General features: G+C 39.5%; 1 protein-coding gene across 4 annotated transcripts in view; it reads left to right on the plus strand.

Annotated features, from left to right (window-relative positions):
• The window catches only part of LOC140160786 (cathepsin O-like), an 80,235-nt gene that overhangs the window by 46,976 nt on the left and 5,744 nt on the right, over positions 1 to 27,515 (plus strand). For all 4 annotated transcript variants that reach the window (XM_072184086.1, XM_072184089.1, XM_072184087.1 and 1 more), the window contains exon 9: positions 25,755 to 25,933. In XM_072184086.1, coding sequence (XP_072040187.1) covers positions 25,755 to 25,933 — 179 coding nt within the window. The remainder of the gene's footprint in view (positions 1 to 25,754; positions 25,934 to 27,515) is intronic.

Raw genomic sequence — 27,515 nt, forward strand, 5'->3', positions numbered from 1 at the left:
TCTTCTGCTTGGGAAAACAGTGGTCATTGGTGTGGCCATCTTTGTGTGTTGGTTTAGTGATATGTTGAATGAGTCCAACAACTTCCATTCAATAACAAGGTTGTCTTCTGCTTGGGAAAACAGTGGTCATTGGTGTGGCCATCTTTGTGTGTTGGTTTAGTGATATTTTGAATGAGTCCAACAACTTCCATTCAATAACAAGGTTATCTTCTGCTTGGGAAAACAGTGGTCATTGGTGTGGCCATCTTTGTGTGTTGGTTTAGTGATATTTTGAATGAGTCCAACAACTTCCATTCAATAACAAGGTTATCTTCTGCTTGGGAAAACAGAGGTCATTGGTGTGGCCATCTTTGTGTGTTGGTTTAGTGATATGTTGAATGAGTCCAACAACTTCCATTCAATAACAAGGTTATCTTCTGCTTGGGAAAACAGTGGTCATTGGTGTGGCCATCTTTGTGTGTTGGTTTAGTGATATGTTGAATGAGTCCAACAACTTCCATTCAATAACAAGGTTATCTTCTGCTTGGGAAAACAGTGGTCATTGGTGTGGCCATCTTTGTGTGTTGGTTTAGTGATATGTTGAATGAGTCCAACAACTTCAATTCAATAACAAGGTTATCTTCTGCATGGGAAAACAGAGGTCATTGGTGTGGCCATCTTTGTGTGTTGGTTTAATGATATGTTGAATGAATCCAACAACTTCCATTCAATAACAAGGTTGGCTTCTGCTGGGGAAAACAGAGGTCATTGGTGTGGCCATCTTTGTGTATTGGTTTAGTGATATGTTGAATGAGTCCAACAACTTCCATTCAATAACAAGGTTATCTTCTGCGTGGGAAAATAGAGGTAATTGGTGTGGCCATCTTTGTGTGTTGGTTTAGTGATATGTTGAATGAGTCCAACAACTTCCATTTAATAACAAGGTTATCTTCTGCTTGGGAAAACAGTGGTCATTGGTGTAGCCATCTTTGTGTGTTGGTTTAGTGATATTTTGAATGGGTCCAACAACTTCCATTCAATAACAAGGTTGTCTTCTGCTTGGGAAAACAGTGGTCTTTGGTGTGGCCATCTTTGTGTGTTGGTTTAGTGATATGTTGAATGAGTCCAACAACTTCCATTCAATAACAAGGTTGTCTTCTGCTTGGGAAAACAAAGGTCATTGGTGTGGCCATCTTTGTGTGTTGGTTTAGTGATATTTTGAATGAGTCCAACAACTTCCATTCAATAACAAGGTTATCTTCTGCTTGGGAAAATAGTGGTCATTGGTGTGGCCATCTTTGTGTGTTGGTTTAGTGATATTTTGAATGGGTCCAACAACTTCCATTTAATAACAAGGTTGTCTTCTGCTTGGGAAAACAGAGGTCATTGGTGTGGCCATCTTTGTGTGTTGGTTTAGTGATATTTTGAATGAGTCCAACAACTTCCATTCAATAACAAGGTTATCTTCTGCTTGGGAAAACAGTGGTCTTTGGTGTGGCCATCTTTGTGTGTTGGTTTAGTGATATGTTGAATGAGTCCAACAACTTCCATTCAATAACAAGGTTATCTTCTGCTTGGGAAAACAGAGGTCATTGGTGTGGCCATCTTTGTGTGTTGGTTTAGTGATATTTTGAATGAGTCCAACAACTTCCATTCAATAACAAGGTTATCTTCTGCTTGGGAAAACAGTGGTCTTTGGTGTGGCCATCTTTGTGTGTTGGTTTAGTGATATGTTGAATGAGTCCAACAACTTCCATTCAATAACAAGGTTGTCTTCTGCTTGGGAAAACAGTGGTCATTGGTGTGGCCATCTTTGTGTGTTGGTTTAGTGATATTTTGAATGGGTCCAACAACTTCCATTTAATAACAAGGTTGTCTTCTGCTTGGGAAAACAGAGGTCATTGGTGTGGCCATCTTTGTGTGTTGGTTTAGTGATATTTTGAATGAGTCCAACAACTTCCATTCAATAACAAGGTTAACTTCTGCTTGGGAAAACAGAGGTCTTTGGTGTGGCCATCTTTGTGTGTTGGTTTAGTGATATGTTGAATGAGTCCAACAACTTCCATTCAATAACAAGGTTGTCTTCTGCTTGGGAAAACAGTGGTCATTGGTGTGGCCATCTTTGTGTGTTGGTTTAGTGATATGTTGAATGAGTCCAACAACTTCCATTCAATAACAAGGTTATCTTCTGCATGGGAAAACAGTGGTCTTTGGTGTGGCCATCTTTGTGTGTTGGTTTAGTGATATTTTGAATGAGTCCAACAACTTCCATTCAATAACAAGGTTATCTTCTGCTTGGGAAAACAGTGGTCTTTGGTGTGGCCATCTTTGTGTGTTGGTTTAGTGATATGTTGAATGAGTCCAACAACTTCCATTCAATAACAAGGTTGTCTTCTGCTTGGGAAAACAGTGGTCATTGGTGTGGCCATCTTTGTGTGTTGGTTTAGTGATATTTTGAATGGGTCCAACAACTTCCATTTAATAACAAGGTTGTCTTCTGCTTGGGAAAACAGAGGTCATTGGTGTGGCCATCTTTGTGTGTTGGTTTAGTGATATTTTGAATGAGTCCAACAACTTCCATTCAATAACAAGGTTAACTTCTGCTTGGGAAAACAGAGGTCTTTGGTGTGGCCATCTTTGTGTGTTGGTTTAGTGATACCTGTATGTTGAATGAGTCCAACAACTTCCATTCAATAACAAGGTTGTCTTCTGCTTGGGAAAACAGTGGTCATTGGTGTGGCCATCTTTGTGTGTTGGTTTAGTGATATTTTGAATGAGTCCAACAACTTCCATTCAATAACAAGGTTATCTTCTGCTTGGGAAAACAGTGGTCATTGGTGTGGCCATCTTTGTGTGTTGGTTTAGTGATATGTTGAATGAGTACAACAACTTCCATTTAATAACAAGGTTGTCTTCTGCTTGGGAAAACAGTGGTCTTTGGTGTGGCCATCTTTGTGTGTTGGTTTAGTGATACCTGTATGTTGAATGAGTCCAACAACTTCCATTCAATAACAAGGTTGTCTTCTGCTTGGGAAAATAGTGGTCTTTGGTGTGGCCATCTTTGTGTGTTGGTTTAGTGATATTTTGAATGAGTCCAACAACTTCCATTCAATAACAAGGTTGTCTTCTGCTTGGGAAAACAAAGGTCATTGGTGTGGCCATCTTTGTGTGTTGGTTTAGTGATATTTTGAATGGGTCCAACAACTTCCATTCAATAACAAGGTTATCTTCTGCTTGGGAAAACAGAGGTCATTGGTGTGGCCATCTTTGTGTGTTGGTTTAGTGATATTTTGAATGAGTCCAACAACTTCCATTCAATAACAAGGTTATCTTCTGCTTGGGAAAACAGTGGTCATTGGTGTGGCCATCTTTGTGTGTTGGTTTAGTGATATGTTGAATGAGTACAACAACTTCCATTTAATAACAAGGTTGTCTTCTGCTTGGGAAAACAGTGGTCATTGGTGTAGCCATCTTTGTGTGTTGGTTTAGTGATACCTGTATGTTGAATGAGTCCAACAACTTCCATTCAATAACAAGGTTGTCTTCTGCTTGGGAAAATAGTGGTCTTTGGTGTGGCCATCTTTGTGTGTTGGTTTAGTGATATTTTGAATGAGTCCAACAACTTCCATTCAATAACAAGGTTGTCTTCTGCTTGGGAAAACAAAGGTCATTGGTGTGGCCATCTTTGTGTGTTGGTTTAGTGATATTTTGAATGAGTCCAACAACTTCCATTCAATAACAAGGTTATCTTCTGCTTGGGAAAATAGTGGTCATTGGTGTGGCCATCTTTGTGTGTTGGTTTAGTGATATGTTGAATGAGTCCAGCAACTTCCATTCAATAACAAGGTTGTCTTCTGCTTGGGAAAACAGTGGTCATTGGTGTGGCCATCTTTGTGTGTTGGTTTAGTGATATGTTGAATGAGTCCAACAACTTCCATTCAATAACAAGGTTATCTTCTGCTTGGGAAAACAGTGGTCATTGGTGTAGCCATCTTTGTGTGTTGGTTTAGTGATATGTTGAATGAGTCCAACAACTTCCATTCAATAACAAGGTTGTCTTCTGCTTGGGAAAACAGTGGTCATTGGTGTGGCCATCTTTGTGTGTTGGTTTAGTGATATTTTGAATGAGCCCAACAACTTCCATTCAATAACAAGGTTGTCTTCTGCATGGGAAAACAGAGGTCATTGGTGTGGCCATCTTTGTGTGTTGGTTTAGTGATATTTTGAATGGGTCCAACAACTTCCATTCAATAACAAGGTTGTCTTCTGCTTGGGAAAACAGAGGTCATTGGTGTGGCCATCTTTGTGTGTTGGTTTAGTGATATTTTGAATGAGTCCAACAACTTCCATTCAATAACAAGGTTATCTTCTGCTTGGGAAAACAGTGGTCATTGGTGTGGCCATCTTTGTGTGTTGGTTTAGTGATATGTTGAATGAGTCCAACAACTTCCATTCAATAACAAGGTTATCTTCTGCTTGGGAAAACAGTGGTCATTGGTGTGGCCATCTTTGTGTGTTGGTTTAGTGATATGTTGAATGAGCCCAACAACTTCCATTCAATAACAAGGTTGTCTTCTGCTTGGGAAAACAGTGGTCATTGGTGTGGCCATCTTTGTGTGTTGGTTTAGTGATATTTTGAATGAGTCCAACAACTTCCATTCAATAACAAGGTTATCTTCTGCTTGGGAAAACAGTGGTCATTGGTGTGGCCATCTTTGTGTGTTGGTTTAGTGATATTTTGAATGAGTCCAACAACTTCCATTCAATAACAAGGTTATCTTCTGCTTGGGAAAACAGAGGTCATTGGTGTGGCCATCTTTGTGTGTTGGTTTAGTGATATGTTGAATGAGTCCAACAACTTCCATTCAATAACAAGGTTATCTTCTGCTTGGGAAAACAGTGGTCATTGGTGTGGCCATCTTTGTGTGTTGGTTTAGTGATATGTTGAATGAGTCCAACAACTTCCATTCAATAACAAGGTTATCTTCTGCTTGGGAAAACAGTGGTCATTGGTGTGGCCATCTTTGTGTGTTGGTTTAGTGATATGTTGAATGAGTCCAACAACTTCAATTCAATAACAAGGTTATCTTCTGCATGGGAAAACAGAGGTCATTGGTGTGGCCATCTTTGTGTGTTGGTTTAATGATATGTTGAATGAATCCAACAACTTCCATTCAATAACAAGGTTGTCTTCTGCATTGGGAAAACAGAGGTCATTGTGTGGCCATCTTTGTGTATTGGTTTAGTGATATGTTGAATGGTCCAACAACTTCCATTCAATAACAAGGTTATCTTCTGCGTGGGAAAATAGAGGTAATTGGTGTGGCCATCTTTGTGTGTTGGTTTAGTGATATGTTGAATGAGTCCAACAACTTCCATTTAATAACAAGGTTATCTTCTGCTTGGGAAAATAGTGGTCATTGGTGTGGCCATCTTTGTGTGTTGGTTTAGTGATATTTTGAATGGGTCCAACAACTTCCATTCAATAACAAGGTTATCTTCTGCTTGGGAAAACAGAGGTCATTGGTGTGGCCATCTTTGTGTGTTGGTTTAGTGATATTTTGAATGAGTCCAACAACTTCCATTCAATAACAAGGTTATCTTCTACTTGGGAAAACAGTGGTCATTGGTGTGGCCATCTTTGTGTGTTGGTTTAGTGATATTTTGAATGAGTCCAACAACTTCCATTCAATAACAAGGTTATCTTCTGCTTGGGAAAACAGAGGTCATTGGTGTGGCCATCTTTGTGTGTTGGTTTAGTGATATTTTGAATGAGTCCAACAACTTCCATTCAATAACAAGGTTAACTTCTGCTTGGGAAAACAGTGGTCATTGGTGTGGCCATCTTTGTGTGTTGGTTTAGTGATATTTTGAATGAGCCCAACAACTTCCATTCAATAACAAGGTTAACTTCTGCTTGGGAAAACAGGTCATTGGTGTAGCCATCTTTGTGTGTTGGTTTAGTGATATGTTGAATGAGCCCAACAACTTCCATTCAATAACAAGGTTAACTTCTGCTTGGGAAAACAGAGGTCATTGGTGTGGCCATCTTTGTGTGTTGGTTTAGTGATACCTGTATGTTGAATGAGTCCAACAACTTCCATTCAATAACAAGGTTGTCTTCTGCTTGGGAAAACAGTGGTCTTTGGTGTGGCCATCTTTGTGTGTTGGTTTAGTGATATTTTGAATGAGTCCAACAACTTCCATTCAATAACAAGGTTATCTTCTGCTTGGGAAAACAGTGGTCATTGGTGTGGCCATCTTTGTGTGTTGGTTTAGTGATATTTTGAATGAGTCCAACAACTTCCATTCAATAACAAGGTTATCTTCTGCTTGGGAAAACAGTGGTCATTGGTGTGGCCATCTTTGTGTGTTGGTTTAGTGATATGTTGAATGAATCCAACAACTTCCATTTAATAACAAGGTTATCTTCTGCTTGGGAAAATAGAGGTCATTGGTGTGGCCATCTTTGTGTGTTGGTTTAGTGATATTTTGAATGAGTCCAACAACTTCCATTCAATAACAAGGTTATCTTCTGCTTGGGAAAACAGTGGTCATTGGTGTGGCCATCTTTGTGTGTTGGTTTAGTGATACCTGTATGTTGAATGAGTCCAACAACTTCCATTCAATAACAAGGTTGTCTTCTGCTTGGGAAAACAGTGGTCTTTGGTGTGGCCATCTTTGTGTGTTGGTTTAGTGATATTTTGAATGAGTCCAACAACTTCCATTCAATAACAAGGTTATCTTCTGCTTGGGAAAACAGTGGTCATTGGTGTGGCCATCTTTGTGTGTTGGTTTAGTGATATTTTGAATGAGTCCAACAACTTCCATTCAATAACAAGGTTATCTTCTACTTGGGAAAACAGTGGTCATTGGTGTGGCCATCTTTGTGTGTTGGTTTAGTGATATGTTGAATGAGTCCAACAACTTCCATTTAATAACAAGGTTATCTTCTGCGTGGGAAAATAGAGGTCATTGGTGTGGCCATCTTTGTGTGTTGGTTTAGTGATATTTTGAATGAGTCCAACAACTTCCATTCAATAACAAGGTTATCTTCTGCTTGGGAAAACAGTGGTCATTGGTGTGGCCATCTTTGTGTGTTGGTTTAGTGATATGTTGAATGAGTCCAACAACTTCCATTTAATAACAAGGTTATCTTCTGCTTGGGAAAACAGTGGTCATTGGTGTGGCCATCTTTGTGTGTTGGTTTAGTGATATGTTGAATGAGTCCAACAACTTCCATTTAATAACAAGGTTGTCTTCTGCTTGGGAAAACAGAGGTCATTGGTGTGGCCATCTTTGTGTGTTGGTTTAGTGATATTTTGAATGAGTCCAACAACTTCCATTCAATAACAGGGTTAACTTCTGCTTGGGAAACAGAGGTCTTTGGTGTGGCCATCTTTGTGTGTTGGTTTAGTGATACCTGTATGTTGAATGAGTCCAACAACTTCCATTCAATAACAAGGTTGTCTTCTGCTTGGGAAAACAGTGGTCTTTGGTGTGGCCATCTTTGTGTGTTGGTTTAGTGATATTTTGAATGAGTCCAACAACTTCCATTCAATAACAAGGTTATCTTCTGCTTGGGAAAACAGTGGTCATTGGTGTGGCCATCTTTGTGTGTTGGTTTAGTGATATGTTGAATGAGTCCAACAACTTCCATTTAATAACAAGGTTGTCTTCTGCTTGGGAAAACAGTGGTCTTTGGTGTGGCCATCTTTGTGTGTTGGTTTAGTGATACCTGTATGTTGAATGAGTCCAACAACTTCCATTCAATAACAAGGTTGTCTTCTGCTTGGGAAAACAGTGGTCTTTGGTGTGGCCATCTTTGTGTGTTGGTTTAGTGATATTTTGAATGAGTCCAACAACTTCCATTCAATAACAAGGTTGTCTTCTGCTTGGGAAAACAGTGGTCATTGGTGTGGCCATCTTTGTGTGTTGGTTTAGTGATATGTTGAATGAGTCCAACAACTTCCATTCAATAACAAGGTTGTCTTCTGCTTGGGAAAACAGTGGTCATTGGTGTAGCCATCTTTGTGTGTTGGTTTAGTGATATGTTGAATGAGTCCAACAACTTCCATTCAATAACAAGGTTGTTTTCTGCTTGGGAAAACAGTGGTCATTGGTGTGGCCATCTTTGTGTGTTGGTTTAGTGATATGTTGAATGAGTCCAACAACTTCCATTCAATAACAAGGTTGTCTTCTGCTTGGGAAAACAGTGGTCATTGGTGTGGCCATCTTTGTGTGTTGGTTTAGTGATATGTTGAATGAGTCCTACAACTTCCATTCAATAACAAGGTTATCTTCTGCATGGGAAAACACAGGTCATTGGTGTGGCCATCTTTGTGTGTTGGTTTAGTGATATGTTGAATGAGTCCAACAACTTCCATTCAATAACAAGGTTGTCTTCTGCTTGGGAAAACAGTGGTCATTGGTGTAGCCATCTTTGTGTGTTGGTTTAGTGATATGTTGAATGAGTCCTACAACTTCCATTCAATAACAAGGTTATCTTCTGCATGGGAAAACACAGGTCATTGGTGTGGCCATCTTTGTGTGTTGGTTTAGTGATATGTTGAATGAGTCCAACAACTTCCATTCAATAACAAGGTTGTCTTCTGCTTGGGAAAACAGTGGTCATTGGTGTAGCCATCTTTGTGTGTTGGTTTAGTGATATGTTGAATGAGTCCAACAACTTCCATTCAATAACAAGGTTGTTTTCTGCTTGGGAAAACAGTGGTCATTGGTGTGGCCATCTTTGTGTGTTGGTTTAGTGATATGTTGAATGAGTCCAACAACTTCCATTCAATAACAAGGTTGTCTTCTGCTTGGGAAAACAGAGGTCATTGGTGTGGCCATCTTTGTGTGTTGGTTTAGTGATATGTTGAATGAATCCAACAACTTCCATTTAATAACAAGGTTAACTTCTGCTTGGGAAAACAGAGGTCATTGGTGTGGCCATCTTTGTGTGTTGGTTTAGTGATATGTTGAATGAGTCCAACAACTTCCAGTCAATAACAAGGTTGTCTTCTGCTTGGGAAAACAGTGGTCATTGGTGTGGCCATCTTTGTGTGTTGGTTTAGTGATATGTTGAATGAGTCCAACAACTTCCAGTCAATAACAAGGTTGTCTTCTGCTTGGGAAAACAGTGGTCATTGGTGTAGCCATCTTTGTGTGTTGGTTTAGTGATATGTTGAATGAGTCCAACAACTTCCATTCAATAACAAGGTTGTCTTCTGCTTGGGAAAACAGTGGTCATTGGTGTAGCCATCTTTGTGTGTTGGTTTAGTGATATGTTGAATGAGTCCAACAACTTCCATTCAATAACAAGGTTGTCTTCTGCTTGGGAAAACAGTGGTCATTGGTGTGGCCATCTTTGTGTGTTGGTTTAGTGATATGTTGAATGAGTCCAACAACTTCCATTCAATAACAAGGTTGTTTTCTGCTTGGGAAAACAGTGGTCATTGGTGTGGCCATCTTTGTGTGTTGGTTTAGTGATATGTTGAATGAGTCCTACAACTTCCATTCAATAACAAGGTTGTTTTCTGCTTGGGAAAACAGTGGTCATTGGTGTGGCCATCTTTGTGTGTTGGTTTAGTGATATGTTGAATGAGTCCAACAACTTCCATTCAATAACAAGGTTGTCTTCTGCTTGGGAAAACAGTGGTCATTGGTGTAGCCATCTTTGTGTGTTGGTTTAGTGATATGTTGAATGAGTCCAACAACTTCCATTCAATAACAAGGTTGTTTTCTGCTTGGGAAAACAGTGGTCATTGGTGTGGCCATCTTTGTGTGTTGGTTTAGTGATATGTTGAATGAGTCCTACAACTTCCATTCAATAACAAGGTTGTTTTCTGCTTGGGAAAACAGTGGTCATTGGTGTGGCCATCTTTGTGTGTTGGTTTAGTGATATGTTGAATGAGTCCAACAACTTCCATTCAATAACAAGGTTGTCTTCTGCTTGGGAAAACAGTGAGCTACAGTGGTCATTGGTGTAGCCATCTTTGTGTGTTGGTTTAGTGATATGTTGAATGAGTCCAACAACTTCCATTCAATAACAAGGTTGTCTTCTGCTTGGGAAAACAGTGGTCATTGGTGTAGCCATCTTTGTGTGTTGGTTTAGTGATATGTTGAATGAGTCCAACAACTTCCATTCAATAACAAGGTTGTCTTCTGCTTGGGAAAACAGTGGTCATTGGTGTAGCCATCTTTGTGTGTTGGTTTAGTGATATGTTGAATGAGTCCAACAACTTCCATTCAATAACAAGGTTGTCTTCTGCTTGGGAAAACAGTGGTCATTGGTGTGGCCATCTTTGTGTGTTGGTTTAGTGATATGTTGAATGAGTCCAACAACTTCCATTCAATAACAAGGTTGTCTTCTGCTTGGGAAAACAGTGGTCATTGGTGTGGCCATATTTGTGCGTTGGTTTAGTGATATGTTGAATGAGTCCAACAACTTCCATTCAATAACAAGGTTGTCTTCTGCTTGGGAAAACAGTGGTCATTGGTGTAGCCATCTTTGTGTGTTGGTTTAGTGATATGTTGAATGAGTCCAACAACTTCCATTCAATAACAAGGTTGTCTTCTGCTTGGGAAAACAGTGGTCATTGGTGTAGCCATCTTTGTGTGTTGGTTTAGTGATATGTTGAATGAATCCAACAACTTCCATTCAATAACAAGGTTGTCTTCTGCTTGGGAAAACAGTGGTCATTGGTGTGGCCATCTTTGTGTGTTGGTTTAGTGATATGTTGAATGAGTCCAACAACTTCCATTCAATAACAAGGTTGTTTTCTGCTTGGGAAAACAGTGGTCATTGGTGTGGCCATCTTTGTGTGTTGGTTTAGTGATATGTTGAATGAGTCCAACAACTTCCATTCAATAACAAGGTTGTCTTCTGCTTGGGAAAACACAGGTCATTGGTGTGGCCATCTTTGTGTGTTGGTTTAGTGATATGTTGAATGAGTCCAACAACTTCCATTCAATAACAAGGTTAACTTCTGCTTGGGAAAACAGTGGTCATTGGTGTGGCCATCTTTGTGTGTTGGTTTAGTGATATGTTGAATGAGTCCAACAACTTCCATTCAATAACAAGGTTGTCTTCTGCTTGGGAAAACAGTGGTCATTGGTGTGGCCATCTTTGTGTGTTGGTTTAGTGATAATGTTGAATGAGTCCTACAACTTCCATTCAATAACAAGGTTGTTTTCTGCTTGGGAAAACAGAGGTCATTGGTGTGGCCATCTTTGTGTGTTGGTTTAGTGATATGTTGAATGAGTCCAACAACTTCCATTCAATAACAAGGTTGTTTTCTGCTTGGGAAAACAGTGGTCTTTGGTGTGGCCATCTTTGTGTGTTGGTTTAGTGATATGTTGAATGAGTCCAACAACTTCCATTCAATAACAAGGTTGTCTTCTGCTTGGGAAAACAGTGGTCATTGGTGTGGCCATCTTTGTGTGTTGGTTTAGTGATAATGTTGAATGAGTCCTACAACTTCCATTCAATAACAAGGTTGTTTTCTGCTTGGGAAAACAGAGGTCATTGGTGTGGCCATCTTTGTGTGTTGGTTTAGTGATATGTTGAATGAGTCCAACAACTTCCATTCAATAACAAGGTTGTCTTCTGCTTGGGAAAACAGTGGTCATTGGTGTGGCCATCTTTGTGTGTTGGTTTAGTGATATGTTGAATGAGTCCAACAACTTCCATTCAATAACAAGGTTGTCTTCTGCTTGGGAAAACAGTGGTCATTGGTGTGGCCATATTTGTGCGTTGGTTTAGTGATATGTTGAATGAGTCCAACAACTTCCATTCAATAACAAGGTTGTCTTCTGCTTGGGAAAACAGTGGTCATTGGTGTAGCCATCTTTGTGTGTTGGTTTAGTGATATGTTGAATGAGTCCAACAACTTCCATTCAATAACAAGGTTATCTTCTGCTTGGGAAAACAGTGGTCATTGGTGTAGCCATCTTTGTGTGTTGGTTTAGTGATATGTTGAATGAGCCCAACAACTTCCATTCAATAACAAGGTTGTCTTCTGCTTGGGAAAACAGAGGTCATTTGTGTAGCCATCTTTGTGTGTTGGTTTAGTGATATGTTGAATGAGCCCAACAACTTCCATTCAATAACAAGGTTGTCTTCTGCTTGGGAAAACAGTGGTCATTGGTGTGGCCATCTTTGTGTGTTGGTTTAGTGATATGTTGAATGAATCCAACAACTTCCATTTAATAACAAGGTTGTCTTCTGCTTGGGAAAACAGTGGTCATTGGTGTGGCCATCTTTGTGTGTTGGTTTAGTGATATATTGAATGAATCCAACAACTTCCAGTCAATAACAAGGTTAACTTCTGCTTGGGAAAACAGAGGTCATTGGTGTGGCCATCTTTGTGTGTTGGTTTAGTGATATGTTGAATGAGTCCAACAACTTCCATTCAATAACAAGGTTGTCTTCTACTTGGGAAAACAGAGGTCATTGGTGTGGCCATCTTTGTGTGTTGGTTTAGTGATATGTTGAATGAGTCCAACAACTTCCAATCAATAACAAGGTTGTCTTCTGCTTGGGAAAACAGAGGTCATTGGTGTGGCCATCTTTGTGCGTTGGTTTAGTGATATGTTGAATGAGTCCAACAACTTCCAATCAATAACAAGGTTGTCTTCTGCTTGGGAAAACACAGGTCATTGGTGTGGCCATCTTAGTGATATGTTGAATGAGTCCAACAACTTCCATTCAATAACAAGGTTGTCTTCTGCTTGGGAAACACAGGTCATTGGTGTGGCCATCTTTGTGTGTTGGTTTAGTGATATATTGAATGAGTCCAACAACTTCCATTCAATAACAAGGTTAACTTCTGCTTGGGAAAACAGTGGTCATTGGTGTGGCCATCTTTGTGTGTTGGTTTAGTGATATGTTGAATGAGTCCTACAACTTCCATTCAATAACAAGGTTGTCTTCTGCTTGGGAAAACAGTGGTCATTGGTGTGGCCATCTTTGTGTGTTGGTTTAGTGATATATTGAATGAGTCCAACAACTTCCATTCAATAACAAGGTTGTTTTCTGCTTGGGAAAACAGTGGTCATTGGTGTGGCCATCTTTGTGTGTTGGTTTAGTGATATGTTGAATGAGTCCAACAACTTCCATTCAATAACAAGGTTGTTTTCTGCTTGGGAAAACAGTGGTCATTGGTGTGGCCATATTTGTGCGTTGGTTTAGTGATATGTTGAATGAGTCCAACAACTTCCATTCAATAACAAGGTTGTCTTCTGCTTGGGAAAACAGAGGTCATTGGTGTAGCCATCTTTGTGTGTTGGTTTAGTGATATGTTGAATGAGTCCTACAACTTCCATTCAATAACAAGGTTGTCTTATGCTTGGGAAAACAGAGGTCATTGGTGTGGCCATCTTTGTGTGTTGGTTTAGTGATATATTGAATGAGTCCAACAACTTCCATTCAATAACAAGGCTATCTTCTGCTTGTGAAAACAGAGGTCATTGGTGTGGCCATCTTTGTGTGTTGGTTTAGTGATATATTGAATGAGTCCAACAACTTCCATTCAATAACAAGGTTAACTTCTGCTTGGGAAAACAGAGGTCATTGGTGTGGCCATCTTTGTGTGTTGGTTTAGTGATATGTTGAATGAGTCCAACAACTTCCATTCAATAACAAGGTTGTTTTCTGCTTGGGAAAACAGTGGTCATTGGTGTGGCCATATTTGTGCGTTGGTTTAGTGATATGTTGAATGAGTCCAACAACTTCCATTCAATAACAAGGTTGTCTTCTGCTTGGGAAAACAGAGGTCATTGGTGTAGCCATCTTTGTGTGTTGGTTTAGTGATATGTTGAATGAGTCCAACAACTTCCATTCAATAACAAGGTTGTCTTTTGTCTTCTGCTTGGGAAAACAGTGGTCATTGGTGTGGCCATCTTTGTGTGTTGGTTTAGTGATATGTTGAATGAGTCCTACAACTTCCATTCAATAACAAGGTTGTTTTCTGCTTGGGAAAACAGTGGTCATTGGTGTGGCCATCTTTGTGCGTTGGTTTAGTGATATGTTGAATGAGTCCAACATTCCATTCAATAACAAGGTTGTCTTCTGCTTGGGAAAACAGTGGTCATTGGTGTAGCCATCTTTGTGTGTTGGTTTAGTGATATGTTGAATGAGTCCAACAACTTCCATTCAATAACAAGGTTGTCTTCTGCTTGGGAAAACAGTGGTCATTGGTGTAGCCATCTTTGTGTGTTGGTTTAGTGATATGTTGAATGAGTCCAACAACTTCCATTCAATAACAAGGTTGTTTTCTGCTTGGGAAAACAGTGGTCATTGGTGTGGCCATATTTGTGTGTTGGTTTAGTGATATGTTGAATGAGTCCAACATTCCATTCAATAACAAGGTTGTCTTCTGCTTGGGAAAACAGTGGTCATTGGTGTAGCCATCTTTGTGTGTTGGTTTAGTGATATGTTGAATGAGTCCAACAACTTCCATTCAATAACAAGGTTGTCTTCTGCTTGGGAAAACAGTGGTCATTGGTGTAGCCATCTTTGTGTGTTGGTTTAGTGATATGTTGAATGAGTCCAACAACTTCCATTCAATAACAAGGTTGTTTTCTGCTTGGGAAAACAGTGGTCATTGGTGTGGCCATATTTGTGTGTTGGTTTAGTGATATGTTGAATGAGTCCAACATTCCATTCAATAACAAGGTTGTCTTCTGCTTGGGAAAACAGTGGTCATTGGTGTAGCCATCTTTGTGTGTTGGTTTAGTGATATGTTGAATGAGTCCAACAACTTCCATGCAATAACAAGGTTGTCTTCTGCTTGGGAAAACAGTGGTCATTGGTGTAGCCATCTTTGTGTGTTGGTTTAGTGATATGTTGAATGAGTCCAACATTCCATTCAATAACAAGGTTGTCTTCTGCTTGGGAAAACAGTGGTCATTGGTGTAGTCATCTTTGTGTGTTGGTTTAGTGATATGTTGAATGAGTCCAACAACTTCCATTCAATAACAAGGTTGTCTTCTGCTTGGGAAAACAGTGGTCATTGGTGTAGCCATCTTTGTGTGTTGGTTTAGTGATATGTTGAATGAGTCCAACAACTTCCATTCAATAACAAGGTTGTCTTCTGCTTGGGAAAACAGTGGTCATTGGTGTAGCCATCTTTGTGTGTTGGTTTAGTGATATGTTGAATGAGTCCAACAACTTCCATTCAATAACAAGGTTGTTTTCTGCTTGGGAAAACAGTGGTCATTGGTGTGGCCATATTTGTGCGTTGGTTTAGTGATATGTTGAATGAGTCCAACAACTTCCATTCAATAACAAGGTTGTCTTCTGCTTGGGAAAACAGTGGTCATTGGTGTAGCCATCTTTGTGTGTTGGTTTAGTGATATGTTGAATGAGTCCAACAACTTCCATTCAATAACAAGGTTGTTTTCTGCTTGGGAAAACAGTGGTCATTGGTGTGGCCATCTTTGTGTGTTGGTTTAGTGATATGTTGAATGAGTCCAACAACTTCCATTCAATAACAAGGTTGTCTTCTGCTTGGGAAAACAGTGGTCATTGGTGTGGCCATATTTGTGCGTTGGTTTAGTGATATGTTGAATGAGTCCAACAACTTCCATTCAATAACAAGGTTGTCTTCTGCTTGGGAAAACAGTGGTCATTGGTGTGGCCATCTTTGTGTGTTGGTTTAGTGATATGTTGAATGAGTCCTACAACTTCCATTCAATAACAAGGTTGTTTTCTGCTTGGGAAAACAGTGGTCATTGGTGTGGCCATCTTTGTGTGTTGGTTTAGTGATATGTTGAATGAGTCCAACAACTTCCATTCAATAACAAGGTTGTCTTCTGCTTGGGAAAACACAGGTCATTGGTGTGGCCATCTTTGTGTGTTGGTTTAGTGATATGTTGAATGAGTCCAACAACTTCCATTCAATAACAAGGTTATCTTCTGCTTGGGAAAACAGTGGTCATTGGTGTGGCCATCTTTGTGTGTTGGTTTAGTGATATGTTGAATGAGTCCAACAACTTCCATTCAATAACAAGGTTGTCTTCTGCTTGGGAAAACACAGGTCATTGGTGTGGCCATCTTTGTGTGTTGGTTTAGTGATATGTTGAATGGGTCCAACAACTTCCATTCAATAACAAGGTTGTCTTCTGCTTGGGAAAACACAGGTCATTGGTGTGGCCATCTTTGTGTGTTGGTTTAGTGATATATTGAATGAGTCCAACAACTTCCATTTAATAACAAGGTTGTTTTCTGCTTGGGAAAACAGTGGTCATTGGTGTAGCCATCTTTGTGTGTTGGTTTAGTGATATGTTGAATGAGTCCAACAACTTCCATTCAATAACAAGGTTGTCTTCTGCTTGGGAAAACACAGGTCATTGGTGTGGCCATCTTTGTGTGTTGGTTTAGTGATATATTGAATGAGTCCAACAACTTCCATTCAATAACAAGGTTGTTTTCTGCTTGGGAAAACAGTGGTCATTGGTGTAGCCATCTTTGTGTGTTGGTTTAGTGATATGTTGAATGAGTCCAACAACTTCCATTCAATAACAAGGTTGTCTTCTGCTTGGGAAAACACAGGTCATTGGTGTGGCCATCTTTGTGTGTTGGTTTAATGATATATTGAATGAGTCCAACAACTTCCATTCAATAACAAGGTTAACTTCTGCTTGGGAAAACAGTGGTCATTGGTGTGGCCATCTTTGTGTGTTGGTTTAGTGATATGTTGAATGAGCCCAACAACTTCCAATCAATAACAAGGTTGACTTCTGCTTGGGAAAACAGAGGTCATTGGTGTGGCCATCTTTGTGTGTTGGTTTAGTGATATGTTGAATGAGTCCAACAACTTCCATTCAATAACAAGGTTGTTTTCTGCTTGGGAAAACAGAGGTCATTGGTGTGGCCATCTTTGTGTGTTGGTTTAGTGATATGTTGAATGAGTCCAACAACTTCCATTCAATAACAAGGTTGTTTTCTGCTTGGGAAAACAGTGGTCATTGGTGTGGCCATCTTTGTGTGTTGGTTTAGTGATATGTTGAATGAGTCCTACAACTTCCATTCAATAAACAAGGTTAACTTCTGCTTGGGAAAACAGTGGTCATTGGTGTAGCCATCTTTGTGTGTTGGTTTAGTGATATGTTGAATGAGTCCAACAACTTCCATTCAATAACAAGGTTGTCTTCTGCTTGGGAAAACAGTGGTCATTGGTGTAGCCATCTTTGTGTGTTGGTTTAGTGATATGTTGAATGAGTCCAACAACTTCCATTTAATAACAAGGTTATCTTCTGCTTGGGAAAACAGTGGTCATTGGTGTGGCCATCTTTGTGTGTTGGTTTAGTGATATATTGAATGAGTCCAACAACTTCCAATCAATAACAAGGTTGTCTTCTGCTTGGGAAAACAGTGGTCATTGGTGTAGCCATCTTTGTGTGTTGGTTTAGTGATATGTTGAATGAGTCCAACAACTTCCATTCAATAACAAGGTTGTTTTCTGCTTGGGAAAACAGTGGTCATTGGTGTGGCCATATTTGTGTGTTGGTTTAGTGATATGTTGAATGAGTCCAACATTCCATTCAATAACAAGGTTGTCTTCTGCTTGGGAAAACAGTGGTCATTGGTGTAGCCATCTTTGTGTGTTGGTTTAGTGATATGTTGAATGAGTCCAACAACTTCCATTCAATAACAAGGTTGTCTTCTGCTTGGGAAAACAGTGGTCATTGGTGTAGCCATCTTTGTGTGTTGGTTTAGTGATATGTTGAATGAGTCCAACAACTTCCATTCAATAACAAGGTTGTTTTCTGCTTGGGAAAACAGTGGTCATTGGTGTGGCCATATTTGTGTGTTGGTTTAGTGATATGTTGAATGAGTCCAACATTCCATTCAATAACAAGGTTGTCTTCTGCTTGGGAAAACAGTGGTCATTGGTGTAGCCATCTTTGTGTGTTGGTTTAGTGATATGTTGAATGAGTCCAACAACTTCCATTCAATAACAAGGTTGTCTTCTGCTTGGGAAAACAGTGGTCATTGGTGTAGCCATCTTTGTGTGTTGGTTTAGTGATATGTTGAATGAGTCCAACATTCCATTCAATAACAAGGTTGTCTTCTGCTTGGGAAAACAGTGGTCATTGGTGTAGCCATCTTTGTGTGTTGGTTTAGTGATATGTTGAATGAGTCCAACAACTTCCATTCAATAACAAGGTTGTCTTCTGCTTGGGAAAACAGTGGTCATTGGTGTAGCCATCTTTGTGTGTTGGTTTAGTGATATGTTGAATGAGTCCAACAACTTCCATTCAATAACAAGGTTGTCTTCTGCTTGGGAAAACAGTGGTCATTGGTGTAGCCATCTTTGTGTGTTGGTTTAGTGATATGTTGAATGAGTCCAACAACTTCCATTCAATAACAAGGTTGTTTTCTGCTTGGGAAAACAGTGGTCATTGGTGTGGCCATATTTGTGCGTTGGTTTAGTGATATGTTGAATGAGTCCAACAACTTCCATTCAATAACAAGGTTGTCTTCTGCTTGGGAAAACAGTGGTCATTGGTGTAGCCATCTTTGTGTGTTGGTTTAGTGATATGTTGAATGAGTCCAACAACTTCCATTCAATAACAAGGTTGTTTTCTGCTTGGGAAAACAGTGGTCATTGGTGTGGCCATCTTTGTGTGTTGGTTTAGTGATATGTTGAATGAGTCCAACAACTTCCATTCAATAACAAGGTTGTCTTCTGCTTGGGAAAACAGTGGTCATTGGTGTGGCCATATTTGTGCGTTGGTTTAGTGATATGTTGAATGAGTCCAACAACTTCCATTCAATAACAAGGTTGTCTTCTGCTTGGGAAAACAGTGGTCATTGGTGTGGCCATCTTTGTGTGTTGGTTTAGTGATATGTTGAATGAGTCCTACAACTTCCATTCAATAACAAGGTTGTTTTCTGCTTGGGAAAACAGTGGTCATTAGTGTGGCCATCTTTGTGTGTTGGTTTAGTGATATGTTGAATGAGTCCAACAACTTCCATTCAATAACAAGGTTGTCTTCTGCTTGGGAAAACACAGGTCATTGGTGTGGCCATCTTTGTGTGTTGGTTTAGTGATATGTTGAATGAGTCCAACAACTTCCATTCAATAACAAGGTTATCTTCTGCTTGGGAAAACAGTGGTCATTGGTGTGGCCATCTTTGTGTGTTGGTTTAGTGATATGTTGAATGAGTCCAACAACTTCCATTCAATAACAAGGTTGTCTTCTGCTTGGGAAAACACAGGTCATTGGTGTGGCCATCTTTGTGTGTTGGTTTAGTGATATGTTGAATGAATCCAACAACTTCCATTCAATAACAAGGTTGTCTTCTGCTTGGGAAAACAGTGGTCATTGGTGTAGCCATCTTTGTGTGTTGGTTTAGTGATATGTTGAATGAGTCCAACAACTTCCATTCAATAACAAGGTTGTTTTCTGCTTGGGAAAACAGTGGTCATTGGTGTGGCCATCTTTGTGTGTTGGTTTAGTGATATGTTGAATGAGTCCAACAACTTCCATTCAATAACAAGGTTGTCTTCTGCTTGGGAAAACAGTGGTCATTGGTGTGGCCATATTTGTGCGTTGGTTTAGTGATATGTTGAATGAGTCCAACAACTTCCATTCAATAACAAGGTTGTCTTCTGCTTGGGAAAACAGTGGTCATTGGTGTGGCCATCTTTGTGTGTTGGTTTAGTGATATGTTGAATGAGTCCTACAACTTCCATTCAATAACAAGGTTGTTTTCTGCTTGGGAAAACAGTGGTCATTGGTGTGGCCATCTTTGTGTGTTGGTTTAGTGATATGTTGAATGAGTCCAACAACTTCCATTCAATAACAAGGTTGTCTTCTGCTTGGGAAAACACAGGTCATTGGTGTGGCCATCTTTGTGTGTTGGTTTAGTGATATGTTGAATGAGTCCAACAACTTCCATTCAATAACAAGGTTATCTTCTGCTTGGGAAACATGAACAGTGGTCATTGGTGTGGCCATCTTTGTGTGTTGGTTTAGTGATATGTTGAATGAGTCCAACAACTTCCATTCAATAACAAGGTTGTCTTCTGCTTGGGAAAACACAGGTCATTGGTGTGGCCATCTTTGTGTGTTGGTTTAGTGATATGTTGAATGAATCCAACAACTTCCATTCAATAACAAGGTTGTCTTCTGCTTGGGAAAACACAGGTCATTGGTGTGGCCATCTTTGTGTGTTGGTTTAGTGATATATTGAATGAGTCCAACAACTTCCATTTAATAACAAGGTTGTTTTCTGCTTGGGAAAACAGTGGTCATTAGTGTAGCCATCTTTGTGTGTTGGTTTAGTGATATGTTGAATGAGTCCAACAACTTCCATTCAATAACAAGGTTGTCTTCTGCTTGGGAAAACACAGGTCATTGGTGTGGCCATCTTTGTGTGTTGGTTTAGTGATATATTGAATGAGTCCAACAACTTCCATTCAATAACAAGGTTGTTTTTCTGCTTGGGAAAACAGTGGTCATTAGTGTAGCCATCTTTGTGTGTTGGTTTAGTGATATGTTGAATGAGTCCAACAACTTCCATTCAATAACAAGGTTGTCTTCTGCTTGGGAAAACACAGGTCATTGGTGTGGCCATCTTTGTGTGTTGGTTTAGTGATATATTGAATGAGTCCAACAACTTCCATTCAATAACAAGGTTAACTTCTGCTTGGGAAAACAGTGGTCATTGGTGTGGCCATCTTTGTGTGTTGGTTTAGTGATATGTTGAATGAGCCCAACAACTTCCAATCAATAACAAGGTTAACTTCTGCTTGGGAAAACAGAGGTCATTGGTGTGGCCATCTTTGTGTGTTGGTTTAGTGATATGTTGAATGAGTCCAACAACTTCCATTCAATAACAAGGTTGTTTTCTGCTTGGGAAAACAGAGGTCATTGGTGTGGCCATCTTTGTGTGTTGGTTTAGTGATATGTTGAATGAGTCCAACAACTTCCATTCAATAACAAGGTTGTTTTCTGCTTGGGAAAACAGTGGTCATTGGTGTGGCCATCTTTGTGTGTTGGTTTAGTGATATGTTGAATGAGTCCTACAACTTCCATTCAATAAACAAGGTTAACTTCTGCTTGGGAAAACAGTGGTCATTGGTGTAGCCATCTTTGTGTGTTGGTTTAGTGATATGTTGAATGAGTCCAACAACTTCCATTCAATAACAAGGTTGTCTTCTGCTTGGGAAAACAGTGGTCATTGGTGTAGCCATCTTTGTGTGTTGGTTTAGTGATATGTTGAATGAGTCCAACAACTTCCATTTAATAACAAGGTTATCTTCTGCTTGGGAAAACAGTGGTCATTGGTGTGGCCATCTTTGTGTGTTGGTTTAGTGATATATTGAATGAGTCCAACAACTTCCAATCAATAACAAGGTTGTCTTCTGCTTGGGAAAACAGTGGTCATTGGTGTGGCCATCTTTGTGTGTTGGTTTAGTGATATGTTGAATGAGTCCAACAACTTCCATTCAATAACAAGGTTGTCTTCTGCTTGGGAAAACACAGGTCATTGGTGTAGCCATCTTTGTGTGTTGGTTTAGTGATATGTTGAATGAGTCCAACAACTTCCATTCAATAACAAGGTTGTCTTCTGCTTGGGAAAACAGTGGTCATTGGTGTAGCCATCTTTGTGTGTTGGTTTAGTGATATGTTGAATGAGCCCAACAACTTCCATTCAATAACAAGGTTGTTTTCTGCTTGGGAAAACACAGGTCATTGGTGTGGCCATATTTGTGCGTTGGTTTAGTGATATGTTGAATGAGTCCAACAACTTCCATTCAATAACAAGGTTAACTTCTGCTTGGGAAAACAGGTCATTGGTATGGCCATCTTTGTGTGTTGGTTTAGTGATATGTTGAATGAATCCAACAACTTCCATTCAATAACAAGGTTAACTTCTGCTTGGGAAAACAGTGGTCATTGGTATGGCCATCTTTGTGTGTTGGTTTAGTGATATGTTGAATGAATCCAACAACTTCCATTCAATAACAAGGTTGTCTTCTGCTTGGGAAAACACAGGTCATTGGTGTGGCCATCTTTGTGTGTTGGTTTAGTGATATATTGAATGAGTCCAACAACTTCCATTTAATAACAAGGTTGTTTTCTGCTTGGGAAAACAGTGGTCATTGGTGTAGCCATCTTTGTGTGTTGGTTTAGTGATATGTTGAATGAGTCCAACAACTTCCATTCAATAACAAGGTTGTTTTCTGCTTGGGAAAACACAGGTCATTGGTGTGGCCATATTTGTGCGTTGGTTTAGTGATATGTTGAATGAGTCCAACAACTTCCATTCAATAACAAGGTTGTCTTCTGCTTGGGAAAACAGTGGTCATTGGTGTGGCCATCTTTGTGTGTTGGTTTAGTGATATGTTGAATGAATCCAACAACTTCCATTCAATAACAAGGTTAACTTCTGCTTGGGAAAACAGTGGTCATTGGTATGGCCATCTTTGTGTGTGTTGGTTTAGTGATATGTTGAATGAATCCAACAACTTCCATTCAATAACAAGGTTAACTTCTGCTTGGGAAAACAGTGGTCATTGGTGTGGCCATCTTTGTGTGTTGGTTTAGTGATATGTTGAATGAGTCCAACAACTTCCATTCAATAACAAGGTTGTTTTCTGCTTGGGAAAACAGTGGTCATTGGTGTGGCCATCTTTGTGTGTTGGTTTAGTGATATGTTGAATGAGTCCTACAACTTCCATTCAATAAACAAGGTTAACTTCTGCTTGGGAAAACAGTGGTCATTGGTGTAGCCATCTTTGTGTGTTGGTTTAGTGATATGTTGAATGAGTCCAACAACTTCCATTCAATAACAAGGTTGTCTTCTGCTTGGGAAAACAGTGGTCATTGGTGTAGCCATCTTTGTGTGTTGGTTTAGTGATATGTTGAATGAGTCCAACAACTTCCATTTAATAACAAGGTTATCTTCTGCTTGGGAAAACAGTGGTCATTGGTGTGGCCATCTTTGTGTGTTGGTTTAGTGATATATTGAATGAGTCCAACAACTTCCAATCAATAACAAGGTTGTCTTCTGCTTGGGAAAACAGAGGTCATTGGTGTGGCCATCTTTGTGTGTTGGTTTAGTGATATGTTGAATGAGTCCAACAACTTCCATTCAATAACAAGGTTGTCTTCTGCTTGGGAAAACAGTGGTCATTGGTGTGGCCATATTTGTGCGTTGGTTTAGTGATATGTTGAATGAGTCCAACAACTTCCATTCAATAACAAGGTTGTCTTCTGCTTGGGAAAACAGTGGTCATTGGTGTGGCCATCTTTGTGTGTTGGTTTAGTGATATGTTGAATGAATCCAACAACTTCCATTCAATAACAAGGTTAACTTCTGCTTGGGAAAACAGTGGTCATTGGTGTGGCCATCTTTGTGTGTTGGTTTAGTGATATGTTGAATGAATCCAACAACTTCCATTCAATAACAAGGTTAACTTCTGCTTGGGAAAACAGTGGTCATTGGTGTGGCCATCTTTGTGTGTTGGTTTAGTGATATGTTGAATGAGTCCTACAACTTCCATTCAATAACAAGGTTAACTTCTGCTTGGGAAAACAGAGGTCATTGGTGTGGCCATCTTTGTGTGTTGGTTTAGTGATATGTTGAATGAGTCCTACAACTTCCATTCAATAACAAGGTTGTTTTCTGCTTGGGAAAACAGAGGTCATTGGTGTGGCCATCTTTGTGTGTTGGTTTAGTGATATGTTGAATGAGTCCAACAACTTCCATTCAATAACAAGGTTGTTTTCTGCTTGGGAAAACAGTGGTCATTGGTGTGGCCATCTTTGTGTGTTGGTTTAGTGATATGTTGAATGAGTCCAACAACTTCCATTCAATAACAAGGTTGTCTTCTGCTTGGGAAAACAGTGGTCATTGGTGTAGCCATCTTTGTGTGTTGGTTTAGTGATATGTTGAATGAGTCCAACAACTTCCATTTAATAACAAGGTTATCTTCTGCTTGGGAAAACAGTGGTCATTGGTGTGGCCATCTTTGTGTGTTGGTTTAGTGATATATTGAATGAGTCCAACAACTTCCAATCAATAACAAGGTTGTCTTCTGCTTGGGAAAACAGAGGTCATTGGTGTGGCCATCTTTGTGTGTTGGTTTAGTGATATGTTGAATGAGTCCAACAACTTCCATTCAATAACAAGGTTATCTTCTGCTTGGGAAAACAGTGGTCATTGGTGTAGCCATCTTTGTGTGTTGGTTTAGTGATATGTTGAATGAGCCCAACAACTTCCATTCAATAACAAGGTTGTCTTCTGCTTGGGAAAACAGAGGTCATTTGTGTAGCCATCTTTGTGTGTTGGTTTAGTGATATGTTGAATGAGTCCAACAACTTCCATTCAATAACAAGGTTGTCTTCTGCTTGGGAAAACAGTGGTCATTGGTGTAGCCATCTTTGTGTGTTGGTTTAGTGATATGTTGAATGAGCCCAACAACTTCCAATCAATAACAAGGTTGTCTTCTGCTTGGGAAAACAGAGGTCATTGGTGTGGCCATCTTTGTGTGTTGGTTTAGTGATATGTTGAATGAGTCCAACAACTTCCATTCAATAACAAGGTTATCTTCTGCTTGGGAAAACAGTGGTCATTGGTGTAGCCATCTTTGTGTGTTGGTTTAGTGATATGTTGAATGAGCCCAACAACTTCCATTCAATAACAAGGTTGTCTTCTGCTTGGGAAAACAGAGGTCATTTGTGTAGCCATCTTTGTGTGTTGGTTTAGTGATATGTTGAATGAGCCCAACAACTTCCATTCAATAACAAGGTTGTCTTCTGCTTGGGAAAACAGTGGTCATTGGTGTGGCCATCTTTGTGTGTTGGTTTAGTGATATGTTGAATGAATCCAACAACTTCCATTTAATAACAAGGTTGTCTTCTGCTTGGGAAAACAGTGGTCATTGGTGTGGCCATCTTTGTGTGTTGGTTTAGTGATATATTGAATGAATCCAACAACTTCCATTCAATAACAAGGTTAACTTCTGCTTGGGAAAACAGAGGTCATTGGTGTGGCCATCTTTGTGTGTTGGTTTAGTGATATATTGAATGAATCCAACAACTTCCATTCAATAACAAGGTTAACTTCTGCTTGGGAAAACAGTGGTCATTGGTGTGGCCATCTTTGTGTGTTGGTTTAGTGATATGTTGAATGAGTCCAACAACTTCCATTCAATAACAAGGTTGTCTTCTACTTGGGAAAACAGAGGTCATTGGTGTGGCCATCTTTGTGTGTTGGTTTAGTGATATGTTGAATGAGTCCAACAACTTCCAATCAATAACAAGGTTGTCTTCTGCTTGGGAAAACAGAGGTCATTGGTGTGGCCATCTTTGTGCGTTGGTTTAGTGATATGTTGAATGAGTCCAACAACTTCCAATCAATAACAAGGTTGTCTTCTGCTTGGGAAAACACAGGTCATTGGTGTGGCCATCTTTGTGTGTTGGTTTAGTGATATGTTGAATGAGTCCAACAACTTCAATTCAATAGCAAGGTTGTCTTCTGCTTGTAAAAAAGAGTTCAAAGTTTCAACTTAGGTCAAAGACTGACACAGTTGTACAAAGATGATACAAAATACCACACTGGGTTTTTTTTTCTCAAGTTTGAAGTGTAATTTGTTTCCAGTCTTGCATCATGCTCTGAATTGCTCAAATCCGTACACATCAATTCAGTAAAAAAAATTGCACATGGCATGAAAAATAGCAGTAGTGCTAGCATTTTTCTTAGCTTCTTGACCACATTGATGAGACAATTTATTCCCGCTGTCTTTCAGATACCATGACATGACACATCAGGAAGACATGATGGTATCCTTACTGAATCATCATGGTCCTTTAGCAGTTGCAGTTGATGCTACCAGCTGGCAGGATTACATAGGAGGGATCATACAGCATCATTGCTATGATCGTTATGATAACCATGCTGTACAGATTGTTGGCTATGATAAGACTGGTATGTACTTGGGATATACAGGGTGTACCAGTAGGTGCAATTATCATGGGTGGCATTACACAGCATCATTGCTATGATCAATATGATAACCATGCTGTACAGATTGTAGGCTATGATAAAACAGGGGGGTTTACTTGGGATATACAGGGTGTAACAGGAGGTAGAATTATCATGGGTGGCATTATACAGTGTCATTGACATTGCTATGATCAATGTGATATTAAACCACCATGTACAAATTGTTGGATGTGAAAAGAACATGGATTGCGAGTTTGAGCCCCGGCAGCATCATGTTGTGCACTTAATTGGGCAAGGCGCTTTACCTCACTTGCCTCTTTCTACCCAGGGGTGAAATAGGGAGCTGTTATGAATATTGTCCATTGAACACTGCCCAAAGGTATGAGCATGCCTTGGCCATTGTATGGCACCTGACATGTTCTAGTTATGATATATTAATTAATCCATTTTGGGAGTGTACAAAGTGGAACATATGTGGTATAAAATCTCATTGAGCTAAAGGGCTATTCCAGTTGAAATCCATACATTCCCTATAGGAGATATGACCTTAATCTCCCACACAGGGGTGTAATTTTCAAACAGAGTCATTCACACTCCCTGTGTGGATGATTAAGGTAAAGCCCTGATTTTTCCGTGTTACAAAATTTAAATTCCGTGTTACAAATTGGACGATTCCGTGATTTTCCGTTTTACATTATAAAGCACTGAAAAGTGCATACATTCCCATACAATCATGTTTTTAAAAGTGTAATTTGTCTTATATAATTATATGTACCTTTTTACTGTAGTCTCCCCTTAACATCCCCATTAAAATTAAGCATCATCAATTGTCTTGTGTGTACTTCCGATAGCTGTATCAGACAGAATCTTGCATCGTAGGCCTGGAATAAATGCTAGAATGGATTGTTTAAGGGGGTACTACACCCCTGGCCAATTTTGTGCCTATTTTTGCACTTTTCTCAGAAATTATAGCGCATTGGTGACAGGTAAGATATGTATATTATAGGGGCAAAGACTACAACTACTGCACTGAAAATTCAGCAACTCAAGGCAAGTAGTTATTGATTTATTAATCAAATATTGGTTTTCCCTAATTTTTGACTGTAACTCCACAACTGTTGTCTGTGCTGAAATAAAATTTCCAGTGCAGTAGTTTTAGTCCTTGCCCCTATAATATACATATCTTACTTGTCACCAATGCGCTATAATTTTTGAGAAAAATGAGGTATGAAGTTACTCCATTTCCGGAGGTTCTGCGCCCGAGCGCAAAACCTCCCAAACCGGAGGTTCTGCATATAACGTGCGCAGAAACTCCGTTTTTGGAGGTTTTGCGCATGGACGACAGTGACTATTATTATAGTTAATAAACCACCACAGCGTATACTAAAAGTAATGAAGTTAAGCAAGTTTAAACATTTATTATAACATCAGTTTTGATACGCAAAAACTCCAATATCTGAGGTTTTGCGACGGGCACAAAAACTCCGATTTTGGAGTTTTTGCGTATACTAAAAGTAATGAAGTTAAGCATGTTTAAACATTTATTATAACGTTAGTTTTGATG

This window comes from Amphiura filiformis, chromosome 9 (genome assembly GCF_039555335.1).
Source record: "Amphiura filiformis chromosome 9, Afil_fr2py, whole genome shotgun sequence".
NCBI lineage: Eukaryota > Metazoa > Echinodermata > Ophiuroidea > Amphilepidida > Amphiuridae > Amphiura > Amphiura filiformis.